General features: G+C 54.2%; 1 protein-coding gene across 2 annotated transcripts in view; it reads right to left on the reverse strand.

Annotated features, from left to right (window-relative positions):
- Nucleotides 1–2,697: 2,697 nt before the first annotated feature.
- Nucleotides 2,698–14,958, reverse strand: part of WNT9A (Wnt family member 9A) — a 29,790-nt gene continuing 17,529 nt past the window's right edge. Inside the window, exons 2-4 of one of the 2 annotated variants that reach the window (XM_039880299.1) lie at nt 8,578–8,834; nt 7,566–7,828; nt 2,698–5,654 (exon numbers count right to left, since the gene is read on the reverse strand). In XM_039880299.1, the coding sequence (XP_039736233.1) occupies nt 5,175–5,654; nt 7,566–7,828; nt 8,578–8,834 (1,000 nt within the window). In that variant the 3' untranslated portion in view covers nt 2,698–5,174. The remainder of the gene's footprint in view (nt 5,655–7,565; nt 7,829–8,577; nt 8,835–14,958) is intronic. The other variant, XM_039880300.1, reaches the window with a different exon arrangement.

The following is a 14,958-nucleotide window of genomic DNA, read 5'->3' on the forward strand; positions in this document are numbered from 1 at the left end:
CCACCCCCACCCCCACAGGACCAGGCTAGGCTCCAGCCCAGATTTGCCTCTGGCCACCTGTTCATGCATCCTAGGCTGCCTCCGCACCTGTGAATGGTACCCAAGACCAATTGGCAAGAAATGGCTCTGAGCAGCCTCCCAGCCTGAGCCCTGAGCCCTGCGGGCTACCCTCCTCTCTTCCTCCTCACCCAGGGGGCCTTGCCAGCAAGCTGGAGGGACACCCTGTTCTGTAGAACTTCTTGGGGCCTCTTGCCTGCTCTCCCACAGGCAGGAAGCACCTTGCAGCCTCCTAGTGTCTGTGCCCACCTGGCAGATGTGGCCGGACAAGGCAGGCCTTCCCCCAGCTCAGGCACTGGGCCAGACCAGTGGGAGCTTCTTAGCTAGACGAGGCCAGAGACAGTAGGAAACCATGGTCACTAGGCAGGCTGGGTGGCCAGAAAGGAGAGCAATAACCCAGCACTTCATGTTCACAGTACACACACACAGATACATGCATGCACGGATGCATACACACATGTGCATGCACACATGTAAGCACAAACACACATGTGCATGCAGGCAGGCACATACACATGCACGACCATGCACACGCATACACAGATGCTTGAAACCAGGCCCCCCACATGCTTGCACGCATACGTACATGTGACACAGACATACACAAAACTAGCCAGATGCGCAGGGTGGATCCATCATGCACAGGACCCAGGGTTGAGGGGAGACCCAGGTGTCCAGTGAGGGCTCCTCAGCAGGGGTTACATGCCTAGGCAGGAAGAGTGGTCTGTCCAGCCAGCACAGTGGTCTGTCTAGCCTGTCTTGCTCAGGGGGACCCCTTCTTCCCTTTGCAGCCTGGCCCCCACCTTCCTACACTGGGTTGGTTTCAGCTACAGTTCGGCCACCTTGCCCAAGAAGGATGGCCCCATTCAAGCTTCTTGTTCCCTGTGCTCTGGCAGCTCACAGTCCCCTCCCACTAGGCACAGAGGCCTGAGCCCCCACCAAACCCTTGGTAGCAGTGCCCAGGAGGAGGCTTTGGTTTCCACAATGTACATGGAGGAGGAGCTGACCCTGTGGGTCCTGCAGGTGATGGGATGCCCTAAGGTCCCCCCATCCCCCATCCCTCACTCACAGAGCCCAATGCCAGGCTGAGGAACCTCACAGGGCTGCCTGGTGACCTTCAGCCTGGCAGAGGGTCTGGTGCGAGAAGGCACCCCTTGGCCTCTTCATGGCGGTGTCCACAGGCTGGAGAGGAGGTGCCACAATCCTCTGCCTAGGCATGGAGATTCGGTAGATAACCCTATATTCCTCTCCCAGGGACCCAGGGGCCTCTCATGAGACCCGAGGTAGCAGGGAGGCAACCTCCTAGGAGGTAGCCTGCCACCAGATGTCCTGTAGGGCAGGTCACGACTGTGGGAGGGACACAAGGTAGTTCAAAGGAAGATAAGCCAGCAGGGAGAGCAGAGGGTCCTTGCTGCTGGGGGCCAACTTAGGCGGGGGGCAGAGTACCCCAGACTCAGAGCAGGTGTCTGGATAGATTGGCGAGCCATGTCGGGGACCCAACACTGTGAGGAGGTGTGAGGGGCCTGCTTCTGAAAGAGGCTGCATACTCGGAGCAGAAGGAAGAGCTGGGGCCTGGTGAGCGTCCTGAGAGCAGGCCAAGGGCCTTTCAAACACTCCTGGGGAAGAGAGAGGGCAATGGAGGCAGTTTCCCAAGACACTGGGAGACAGGCTGCCCTTCTAGCACCCCAGAGGCTTCCTCCACTGCCCCACAAAGGACGTGGGCCTTGAGGTGAGGAGGGAAGACTTGCTCAAGAAAAGGACGCTTCGTTTCCCAAAGATCCAGAGAAGGGGATGCTTGTCCTGCCCATCCAATGGGGAGCTTACTCTTCCCACCAAGGCCCACCCCTTGCCCCAGGTCTCCAGGGCTGCCATGATGGAGCTGTCCCCCAAAATTCAAGTTCACTTGACCCTCAGAATGGGGTCCTGATTGGAAATGGGATCTCTGCAAAGGTACTTAGTGATCTCAAGATGACAGCATCGTGGATTGTGTATGGGCTCTACACCCCATGACAGGTGTCCACACAGGGACAGGGGATAAGACGTAGAGAAGAGAAGCCATCATGACGTGGGAGGCGGAGACGGGGTGATGCAGCCTCAAGCCCAAGGACGCCGGGAGCACTAGCAGCTTAAAGAGTGCGGCCCAGGACACCTGGACACCTTGGACTTCTGGCTCTAGACCTGGAGGCTGACAGGCACTCTGGTAGAGACAAGGGTCTCGAGGCTCACATGGCCCTCCCTGGGAGCACCATCTGAGGGTGTGCTGGGCACCTGGGGCTCCAGTGCTGGCATCCTGAGAGGACTCATGCAGCCACTCAAGTCACCAGGGCCTGGGGTGGGGTTTGCACATGAGAGCTGTGGCCTCATCAAGTGTGAACAGGGAGACACCAGCCACCCCACCTCTGGGCTGTCTGTGGTCTGCAAGAGACACAGCTCCCAAGACACTCTCACATCCTCAGGGCCCACCTCCACAGCTCTTCATGCCCAGCCCTCCTCCCTCAACTCAATTCCCAAGGCCCTCCTCCCTTACCTCCTCCCTCAGGCCCTCCTCCCTCCGACCCTCCTCCCTCAGATCCTGCTCTCTCTGGCACGCCTCCCTCAGGCTCACCAGAATGGCTCTGAAATCAGGGGAGTGAGATGGGCTATAATTTAAAATATGTTTATTTAGTGTTTCCATTTGTTTCTGGTTGTTATACAAAGCCGTTAAATAAATACATTCTCCAAGTCACTCGAGTACACACCTACTCGCTATACAGATGAGGTAGAGAAGTGGGTAGGCTCGAAGGAGAGTCTGAACACAAAGAGGAGAGTTATTGTGTGTGAATGCCCCTCTCCTCCCGCCCTCCGGAGCTGGCTGAACCCAGCCCGGAACCCATGTCTGTGTGGCCGGTGGGGAGCAAGTGGCCGGGACCCGCCTAGCCCTCAGCGTGGCTGCTCGCTCCTGTGGCCCCCAGGAAGGCTGAACCTGGGCTCTGGCCCCAGCACAGACACTGTCTTCTAGAGTTCCTCTGCCACACGGAAGAGAAGCATTAAGGAGAGGCTCTATCAGCGGGAGTTGCTTCTTCGCTTAGCAAGACGTTCTGATATATATTTATATATAAACAAACCAGCCAGCAGACATATGCAGTCTGCCTTGTTTAAAAAAATACTTTTCTTAATATTTACGACATACAGCTAAATGTGGTATTTGATAAAAAAATATCCTTCCTCTGACTTGCCACCTTTCCTGACCCAGTAGTGACTGGTTACAGTCTTGTCGTGGGAGCATGCCACTCCACCTGCCCTGGGCCCCAGCAGGTGGGGACGTGTGCGGATGACCGGGATGCCCCCCGGGCCACCCCACCCTGTCCAGCCAGGCCTGCAGGGACCGAGGGGCAGGCCCACATCACCTGTCACAGCGAAGCCCACCTGGCTCCCTTCCAGGGACGGGCCTCCACACTGCCCCGTCAACACACGGGGGTTATTCACGGGGTGTTCTCAGAACCACAGGAGGATAAACTTTACTATTTACACCATAAAATAGGGACAAAGAGACCCACATCAACATAAATAGGTTTTCTTTTTAGAAACAGTCCCCTGGATTCCTGGAGCCCCCCAGGACTCCAAGGAATGTCCTAGCTCAGTAGTTCCCATGTCTGCACTGCCCGCACCCTCCGAGCACTGCTACCCAGTGGAGCAGGCATGCCCAGGGCAGAGGCTCTGGAGCCGAGGCTTCCGTTGACACCACCATGGGAAGGAGAGCCCCATGCTGAGGAAGGGCACAGGGTGGAGGCCACACCCCAGCCACCCACAGAGCACGCCAACACACACACCTGGGCATTCATGCATGTAACCAGCACCCGTGTTCACACACATAAGCTCACATGACACATGCAGACAGCATACACATGCCCATGTCACACAGATGCATGCATCCACATACACACATGCAGACATGTGTATGTTCACACTCATGCACAAGAATGCACGTGCACTCATGCACATACCACACCTATGCAACTCATGCACACATGCACCACACATACAGACATACTCAAGCATGCATGCACACATGCACACACGTGTGCACACACTCAAACCGAACCAAGTCAGCGTAGGCCATCTTTTCCCCCTTCCTGCAAAGATAACATCATGGCCAAGGAGAACAGCCTTTCGTTTGCGAAATCCTAGCTCCAGATGCTCTCCATCCACATCTGTCCCCACTCTGCTTACACCCGTGACACAGGGAAAGCTGTGCCTTCTTTTTGAAACGAAGCCTCCACGGGGCTGTCCCTGCCTCTCTGTGCACGCACACCCCTTGGGGAGAACAGGCCAACTTCTGCCTCCCCTGCCCCAGAATCTGCATTTCAGGGCTGGAATGCAGGACTGTGTGCCCATAGGCACCCAGCCTGGGATGGCCTCCCTGGGGCCTGCGGGACCTGGACCTGGGAACCTGGCTTCCAGAAGCCCTGAAGGAGGTGGCCAGACACAGCTGCTTTAACTCTTTAGAACAAAGACTGTATCTCTCTTGACTTAGTGGTTTCAAACACAAAGCAGATCAGGCAAAGAAGTGGGGGAAAGAGGGCCCCTCCAGACCAGAGGAGCCGCAGTCTGGAATATGGCGGGGACAGAGAAAATAATTATTATATATTAGTTAAATAAAAATAACTTAAGTCACTGATATCACTCCAAAGAGAAGTGATGGGTGTCAGAGGGGGCTGGCAGTGTCCCCCGGGCCTGGGCAGCCGGCCAGCCCTCTTCTAGTGGTTTGACTCTAACCAGAGCCAGTGCCAGGCAGCCCCCAGGCTGCCACAGAGGACCTGTGTGGTCACGAAGGTGCACCTGTGCTCCTCAGAAGGAGCCCAGGCAACGAGGGGCGCCGCGACGCAGGAACTGGAGGCTTAAGGACGGACATGGCCTGGAAAGCATCAGTGCAATGCTGTTGTGCCCCAGGAAGGGACAAGCAGAGGGGACGTGGAGGTCAGACCAGGCCTTCGAGGGGAGACAGAGGGGTAGAAACAGCCACCCAGCCCGCCCCAGGCTCCTGCCCCCACTTCACTCTCATATGTACTGGGGACTCCCAGCCAGGGCCTCGTGCTGCCCACACTGCCTGCAGCCCTGCAACAGCTCAGCGCCCAGCACTAGCCCTTGCAGGTGTAGACCTCCTCACGCTGCGTGCACTGCCTACACTCCACATAGCAGCACCAACGCACTTGGCACTGGCACGGCCGTGTCACCACCCGGCTCTGTGTGTTGTGGCCACGCCCACAGCAGATGCTTTCGCAGTTCTTCTCACGGTGACACCTGCGGCCAGCGGTGCCCGGGGAGAAGCGGCCAGCGAGGCAGAAGCTGGGTGAGTCGTCCAGGTGCACGAGCTCCGGTGTGCGGGGCAGGGGGTCACCACCCGTCCCCGTGGCCCGGCCCCTTGGCGGTGAGATGGCGCCAGCCTCGCCGGCAGCCTCATTGGTGGTGCTGCCCACCTTGAGCGCCGTCTCGTACTTGTGCTTCAGGCGCTTGCCCACCTCATGGAAGGGTGCCAGCTGCCGCCAGCACGTCCTCACGGTGCAGGAGCCCGACACGCCGTGGCATTTGCATGTGGTCTCCACCCCGGCCTTGATTACCTGCAGCAAGGGAGAGACAGAAGTGAGCATGAGGGCCATGCCTGGTTGTCAGACACCACACCCGATGGATGACTCCAGAGAGGCTGAAACTGGTATCCACCCTGGGACCAAACTCCATGGCCCCCAGACCCAGGCATGGCCCAGGGGGCCACCACCATCCATCACCAAGCTCCCTGGTTTGCACACTCGTCCCTCCCCTTTCAAACCGCAGACTCCCTAAGACAGCAGCCCCACAGCCAGCAGCATGGCCTCTAGAGCGGCCACCACAGCACCTGTGGCCCTGTGAAGACACTCCCTTCCTGCCCAGATGTTCCTCCCTGCATCTGGGGCTGCCCCCTGCAAGGAAGGGCACACTGCCCTCCAGCCCTGCCATCAGCCCCCCATCAGCCAAGACCTAGCAGTATGCTCTCTAGAGAGCTTCACTCCCAGTGGGCAAGACTGGTCACTGAAATCTATAACTGAGCCAGGTCCTAAGCATCAGAACTTGGCGCTACTGCATGTACTGCTGACCCAGATTGGGTCCTTCCACTTTCAGGACTTAGGTGCTACCTGCAAAGCCAGGAAGTCAAGCCAGCTGCCCCACTGGGCCTCCTACTGGACTGCCTACTCAGGAGTCCCTAGAGGGATGTAGGCAGGAAGGGCGGGGAGGCCCTCCCCAGTGGCCCAAGCCAGGCCTGAGTCCCCAGTGAGGGCCACAGAAGAAGATAAAGAAACAAAGCTACTCTCCTGCCAGGCAACAAAGTAGTTACATTTAAGAATACTTTGCTGAGAAACAGACAAATTTAATTAAAATGCTGCTAACCCAGGCCTGTTAACCCTGGAGCTAAGGCACAGTTTTCATATTCTGACTTTTCATGTACAGTTTACAAAAGGAGATTGCAAAGGAAAAGGAAGGGCCTTGCCTGGGGGGTTCAATCTGCTAAAACCCTCCCCAGAGGGTAGAAGGAGGGAGAGAGCTCCCATCCATAACTCAGAAGCCAGCTAGTCAATAAAGAGGATCAGAGCGGCCTGGCTCTAATTACAGCCCCCCAGGATGGGGCTCTACATTTTTGGCAGCCCATCAGCAAGCAGAGCACCCTGCATGTCCCCCAGGTCCCAGCTCAGCCTCCAGGGCATTTGGTGGCCCAGGTTGATCAGGGACCAAGGTGGTGGTGCTCCATCCACAGTGAGGACAACAGTATATGCCTGACTCCTCCTCCAGTGGTGTGGGCCCAGTTGCCAAGGGGCTGCAAGGAGGATGGAGGGCTGCAGAAGCCAGGTCCTCCAGGCCTAGCCATGCATGCAGCCAGCAGCCCCCTTCTGGGCTCAGCCAGAGAGCCAAGACATTCCTTCTCCTGAGCCTTCTAAGCTAGGTTCCCTCAGAATAGAGTCCTGGCCACAGATGAGATCCGTGAGGCAGAAGCAACCCCTCAAACTTGGGCCAGTGCACCCCAGTCCTTCCCTTGATTCCCTGGCCTGCACATTCCCCAGAATGCCTCTGCCTACTTCCCTGGTGACAGGACCACCTGTTCCTCAACTCCACCAGGCAGGGCCCAGTCTGCCATCTTCCTGAATAGACGGCACCCATCACAGAGACCCTCCTGGTGGCCCTGACCACCCAGGGCCAGACGCAGACGGGCCCAGGCCCACCTGGCTCCTCCCCAAACAGGAGAAAGCTGGAGCTCCAGCTCTCTACGTGAAAACACGTACCCTCCATGGGGGACCACGGGCATGCTCTATGTCAACTAGCATCTCCATCTATCTGACAGGTACTGAGCCTTATAAGCAAGAAGACTTAAGGACCCTGGCTGGCACCACATGGCTGTCACTAAAGCACAAAGGCAGTGGCCTCCATCTCCTCCAAGTCCCCCAGCCCTGAGTACAGCCTGCCCCAGCACCACCTCCCTGGCACCCACCCCCTCCCCCGCTTGCCTTCACACCCACGAGGTTGTTGTGGAAATCCACTCGGGCACGCAGGTCCTTGCTCGACCGCCGACCCAGGAACTCCTTGACAAACTTGCTGCTGTACTTGAGGTTGTCTCCACAGCCACCCCACTGCCAGGCCTCACGGTTCTCCAGGTCAGGGGCCTCATCACAGGTGCAACGCTCCATGCGGCCTGCACTGCAGGCCTTGGCCAGCGCGTGCGTCAGGCCGGCTGAGGAGATGGCGTAGAGGAAGGCAGTCTCCTTGAAGCCTGCAGGGGCAGCAGGACCAATCAGTGGCTGCACTAGCCCCCTTGTCACTCTGTGCAGCAGAACCACTGCATTCCAGATGAAGCCCCGAATCTCTGATGGCTGGAAGGATCTTTCCACTGTTCAACTTGGGGTGAGGGGGGCACACCTGCCTGGGCTGACTGCACCTGGGGGCAGAAGGCTCTCCTACGTGCCCAAGGCGGGAGGGAATCCAGAGGCCCCATGGCCATGCCTGGAGAACAGAGACCCCATCCATCTGGGTCTCTCACATACCAGAATGGACCAGAGCCCTGCGGGAGGTCCTGCCTGGGCCTCAGGTCCCAGTTTCTAAACAAGGCCATTGAGAGGCTCAGACGAAAGTCCCCAGCAGTTCCCACCCCTGCCGAAGGAGACAAGAGATGAAGCTCTGTGCTCAGAGTACCAGCTGGACCCCTGCCGCCTGTGCCCTGGCACTGGGCCTTGGCCACCCGCATGTGGCAAGACCCGTCAAAGATGCCTGGGGCCCTGTCAGAGCTGCCAAATTCGCCTAAGTCTTGCCAGCAACTGTTCAGGCATGTGTGGGGGCAGGGCAGGTGAGTGGGGCTGGGAGAGTCGGTAGTGGCAGGGGCAGGAGCTAGCTCCCTAGTCTTTTCCTACGCGCCCCCCGCCTCCCCCCCTCCCCCCGCCCCAGCTCCTCTCCCTTGACCTGGGACCCCTCCAACAGGTGGTGCACCTAGGCCGGGCCCCCTGCCCGGCCTCTGGCGCTGCGCACCTCGCTTGAGCAGGCTGGCCCGGTAGCGGCCCTCCAGGGTGCAGTTCCAGCGCTCGAAGCGGAACTGGTACTGGCACTCAAGCGCGCTCATGCTGACCGCCTCCACCAGCGTCTCGGCCACGCCCGGGTCCCGGCGGCACATGCGCCGCTGCTTCCTCTCCAGCTTCAGCCGGTCACAGGCCTTGTAGTGTGCCTGCGCAGTGGCCTCGGGCTCCAGGGTCAGCGGGAGGATGGTCAGGGGCTCGCTGCCAGTCAGCCTGTGCAGAGAGGCCAGGGTGAGCGCTGCCCTAGAGGAAGCGCCATTGCACATAGACCCCGGGAGGGCGCAGACTGCCAGGCATCGAGAAGGAACATCCGCCACACCCACGCCCTTGCCCGCTTACCCAGCTGGAGGAGCCCAGCTCTGGGACACCCACTTCTGTCATCCACAGCTGGGGGTGGACCCTTGGGGAAGGATCCTAGCACACTCCCTGCCCTCCAGCAGCCCGTGAACATGGCCCTGGGCCCGATGGGGTCTCCCAGAGCGTCTGCGCCAGAGCAGGCCTCCCACCCTGGGCCCCAGCTGCCACTGGGAAACCAGACATTTCTCCTGCAACTCCTCCACCAGAGGCCCTGGCCCAGTCAGCAGCCTGCCATCTGACCTGCCTGCCTCACCCCATCACCTGCTCCATTCAGGGACTACAGGCCTGGCCTTCTATCTGCTATGTACTAAGACCCACTGACTTGTTTCCCCAGATAGACAACCGCATATCTAGGCCTCAGCCATGTCCATGCCTAGCCACACCCTGCTCATCCCTGGGAACCGGGTGTCCTCAGATACTGGCCCCACACCCTGCCCCATCTCCCCACCCCCACCCCCGCCGCCTCTCAAAAGGTCCCTCAGGGGCACAGTGGCCACCAGGCTGAGGTGGGGAGCTGCAGCTTCTGTAGGGGAAGGGAGGTGAATGGGCCCTCCTAAACCCCACCCCCAGTGGACTCCCAGAAGTGATGCTACTCTGGGGATAGCCTGGGTACTGGCTTTCAAAGCCTCCCTGCCCCCCTGGCCCACTCCCATACATACCCAGCATGGCGTCTCTCTGGCCTTGCTTGGGGTGGGGGTATCTGCTATGCCGAGGGCCAGGCATGGCCCCCCCTAGACCCTGAAGGGGCAGCACTTGCCTCATCTGGTCAGGTCAGCTCCCAAGGCGAGGAGGCCCAGGGGGAACCAGGCAAGGATGCCACAGGGACACCAGGCCAGAAGACCCCAGGGTGCATAGGGAAACAGGCAGGCAGGAGTGAGGCATCCCTGTACACACACACACAGGCCCAAGATAAGAATGTATCATTTCCCACCCCTTCCTCACTCTGGAGAAGTGAAAAGACACACCCCAGGCCTGGGCCCTGCTTCCAATGTGCTCAAAGCCAGCATGGCACCATGAGCCCCTAGGGTTGAGCAGAGAGTTATGGGGGAGCAGGGGCTGCCACTGCCTCCTGAGGCCTAGGGTGTTAGCGAGCAGAGCCCCTGGGGTGTCCTGCCAACTCCAGTCCCCACGTATGTTCTGCGGGTCCAGCCTTCCTCTCCCTGAGTGTTGCTTGGAGCCAGGAGCACCCCACACACACATTCCCACCCACCACTGTGTGCAGTGGGAGGCCAGCATAGGTACAGACTGGGGGAGAACCCCAAAAGTCTCCAGGGCACAGGAGGGGCACAGAGCGGGTGGCCCAGCAGTGTAGACAGAGACAGCAAAGCCTTTGGGGAGAAGGTACCTATGAGCTCGGAGCTGAGATGCTGCACTAGAGAGGTGGCGAGTGAGGGAGGAGGCAAGCATGCCAGCCAATGACCTGTGCCCCTAATGTCCCCAGAGGTTAAGGCTTCATCTCTAAGGGCACAGGGACATGGCTGGGATTCACATGGGCTTCTTCATGGACTTCCAGGCCTCCTGCCCAAAGACAGCTGCTGAGGCGGGCAGGGAACAGGCAGGGGCCTGCAGACCCCACTCTGGAGGCTAGAAGAGCCATGCTCCCCACACAAAGGCAGCTCACACAGTAGAGACTTGTCCCTAGACAGGAATGTCAACAGCTGTGCCCAGGACGAGTGCCAGGCGGCAGAAACCCTGCAGCCTTCAATTTGCACAACCTAGGCTGGATTCTCCGAGATTAACCGAGCTCCAGGCAGTGCCACGACATTCTAGCATCCGAGAGAACCCCTTATGGCGGGGCCAACCTGAGGGACCCGGGGCCAGGCTAGAAAGGGCAGCTGTGAGTATGAACAAGGACAAGGGGAAGGTGATAGGTTACACTGCCTCCCAGCCTGGGGAGGCCAAGAGCAAAGGTTCCCCCGACACCAGGCCACCTACGTCCACACTGCGCATGGGGGCTGAAGGCTTGGGTCCTCTACCCATTAGCAGTGGTGAGAGTCTGGAACCCTGCTGCAGCCATATTTCTCTGTTCCCAAGGTAGCCTCTCCCTAACTCTCGGACACCAGCACCCAGATAGATCCCGCCCCAGGACCCCCTTAACTGTCAGTGCATGGTGTGTTCAGTGCATGGCCTGCCTGGGGCTCAGGGGCTGGGATGCTGAAGACAGACCCCTGTGGTGGTGTGAGGTGGTGGGATAAGTGGGCAGACAATGTATGGGGTGCAGGGAGCAGGGCCAGCCTGGGCTCAGTGGAGGAAGCCCCAGGGACAAGAGCTGGGGATCCAGGACAGAAAACCAAACACAGAGAAGAGCCACAGCAGTCCTGGAGGAAAGACAAGAGGTTTATTAAACACTCCTAGAATCAGGAAGGCTTTTCTCAGAGTGACTCAGAATCTAGAGGACTGTGAAAAATTTTTTTAAATTGACTAAAAATACAAGAATCTATACAGTGAAAAGGCAGCATAGAGTCAAAAACCAATGGACAAGAGCTGGGGTAAATGTTGTAACTCAGATCTCAGACGAAAAGCACGCACCTTTGCTTGTGTTTGTGTGCCAGTGTGTGTGTGTGTGTGTGTGTGTGTGTGTGTGTATTTGGGTATGTGTGCACATGTGTATGTGCTTGTGTGTATGTATATGCATTTGCGGACTTGAGGGTGTGTACGCATGCAGATGTGCATGCACGCATATGCCGCATGTGTATGCTTGTGGGTGTATGCGTGCGTGGATATACATATAAGCTTGTGGGTATGTGTGCTGAATGTGTGTGCGTGCATGCCTATGCATGTGTGTGCATATGTGTGTGCATGCATGTGCTTATGGTTGTGTGCGTGCATATGCATGCATGTGCTTGTGGAGAGGTGCGTACTTATATGTGTGTACATGGATTTGTGTATATCTTTTCCTAATGATCAATAACAAAAGGAGCTGACTGCAGTGGACATAGAATATGAACGTGCAGGTCAAGGGAAGTAAACATTGCTGCTGTTAAAACTTATAAGAGGCTCCATCCCACTCAAAGAAACAAAATTAAAGTATATTGATATGTTATTTTTCATTTATCAGATGAGCACAAATCAGTGTCTGATAAGATCACTGTCAAGAAAAAGGAGAATGAAATGTTCCTCCATGGCTAGATTTCTGGACTGACATACCTATAAAAATTTACCCACCAATTCTGTTTTTAGAAATATTATCTTAAAACATAGACACATGTACATCACTCATGCATTATCCAATGCAATGGTGTTATACAAAAACACCGGCACTATTTGTAATACAGCTGTCCCGCTCTTATCTGCAGGGACACGTACCAAGACTCCCATTGGATGCCGGAAATTGCAATAGTAACAAACCCTACATATACGATTTTTTCCTGTACATACATACCTATAATAAAGCTTAATTTATAAATTATGCACAATTAGAGATTAACAACAATAACTAATAATAAAATAGAACAATTATAACAATGTACTGTAACAAACATTATATGAATGTGGTCTCCTCCACCTCCCCCCATAAGCAATCTGATCAGTGACTAACAGGCAGGGAGCATCTACAATGTGAAGATTCTGGACGAAGGGACGAGTCACATCTGGGGTGGGACGGGAGTGGATGGCGTAAGATTTCATCACACTATTCAGAACATCACACAACTTAAAACTTATGAATTGTTTATTTCTGGAATTTTCCATTCAATATTTTCTGGCCAGGGTAACTGAAACTGCAGAAAGTGAAACTGACCACAAATTAGAGGGCTACTATACTGGAAACTGGCTGAGGAGCTGGGATCCAGCCTTCCATGGCACACTTGGGCCACCATCCTCAATGCTATGTGTGCATCTGCAGGTGCATGGGTGACCCAGGACACGTGTGGCCTGAAGCAGAAGAAACACAGCCTGGGAGCGTTTCACATGTTGTCCGTGCAATGTGATCTATCCAAGATGACAATGTTTGGCATACAGCAGGTAGCATGGGTGAGCCTCAGCAGGCTGTTGGCCCTGCACACTGGCTGGGTGGGGGACCTGCCCACACAGCCGGTCATGGGGGCTGTGCCTTCCAGTACAGAAAGCACCCCAGGCCACCTGGCACAACACAGGCCCCACCCAGCCACTCAGCACAGCTGCCACCCCACTACTCTGCTGCCATTGGACATCTGGCTCAGGACATGCAGACAGACAAGCACGCAGACCTTCCCAGGTGGCCTACAGGGAAGGTGAGCCCAGGCAGGCCACCCACAGGTGGCAGCACTTTGAAAGGTAGCAGAACACCCCAGCCCCCACTTCACTGGGCTGGCCTCTCCCAGAGCTGAGCCACTTTCCAGGAAGAAATGACAATGAGGCCTAAATGTACTTTACCACATTCAGGTATTTCCCCTTAATCTTTCATGTTCTCAAAAAATATAGTATGTACAGGGAAGTGTGGAACACAGCTCTCACTCAAGAAACAGCCAAACATTTAAAGAATTAATACGTATCCTTCTTAAACTATTTTTAAAAATTGAAGAGGAAGAAATGTTTCCAAATTCATTTTATAAAGCCAGCATTACCCTGATAACAAAACCAGATGAAGACAATACAAAAAAAGGCCAATATCCTTGATGAACATAGATGCACAATTTCTCAACAAAATAGTAGGATTCAACAATGCATTAAAAGGATTATATACCATGACCAACTGGGATTCACCCCAGGGATGCAAGGATGGTTCAACACCTGTAAATCAATTAATACATCACATTAACAAAATAAAGGATAAAAACCTATACTCATCTCAATAATGCAGAAAAATCATTTGACAAAATTCAACATCCTTTTATGATAAAAACTCTCAACAAAGTGGACATAGAAGGAAAATATCTCAACATAATAAAGGTCATATATGACAAATCCACAGCTAATATCATATTTAATGGTGAAAATCTGAAAGCTTTTTCTTTAAGTACAGGAATAAGACAAGGATGTCCACTCTCACCACTGTTACTCAACATAGTACTGGAAGTCCCAGCCCCAGCAATCAGACAAGATGAAGGAATAAAAGCCATCCAAATCAGAAAAGAAGAAGTAAAACTCATTATTTGCAGATGACATGATACTACATATAGAAAACACTAAAGACTCCATCAAAAAACAATTAGAACTAATAAATGACTTTAGTAAAGTTACAGGATACAAAATCAATATACAAAAATATGTTGCGTTTCTATACACCAATAATGAATGATCAGAAGAAATTACAAAAAAAAAAAACAATCATTTGCGATTGCATCAAAAGTATAAATTACCTAGGAATAAATTTAACCAAAGAAGGGAAAAGACCTATACATTAAAAACTATAAGACATTAAGGAAAGATATTGAAGAGGGGACACAAATACCTTGCTCCCGAATTAGAATGATTAGTATTGTTAAAATGTCCATACTGCCCAAAGTAATCTATAGATTTAATGCAATCACTATTAAAATACCAATGGCACTCTTCTAAGAACTAGAACAAATAATCCTAAAACTTATATGGAACCACAAAAGACCCTAAATAGACAAAGCAATCTTGAGAAAGAACTAAGTGGGAGGTATCATGCTACCTGATACTATAAGGCTATAGTAATCAAGACAGCATGGTACTGGCATAGAAACAGACACACAGATCAATGGAACAGAATAGAGAGCCCAGAAATAAACCCACACCTATATGATCAATTAATCTATGACAAAGGAGGCAAGAATATACAATGGGGGTAAAGGCAGTCTCTTCAGTAAATGGTGTTGGGAAAACTCAACAAATACATGCAAAGAAATGAAACTGGACCACTTTCTTACACCATATACAAGAATAACTCCAAATGGATTAAAGATTTAAATGTTAGACTTGAAATTATAAAACCCCTAGAAGAAAACATGAGGAGTAAACTCTGTGACACTGCTCTTATTAATGTTTTAAAAAATATATCTCCTTGAGCCATGGAAATAAAAGAAAAAATAAACAA

Source organism: Pteropus medius, unplaced genomic scaffold (assembly GCF_902729225.1).
Source record: "Pteropus medius unplaced genomic scaffold, Ma_sr-lr_union100, whole genome shotgun sequence".
Classification (NCBI taxonomy): domain Eukaryota; kingdom Metazoa; phylum Chordata; class Mammalia; order Chiroptera; family Pteropodidae; genus Pteropus; species Pteropus medius.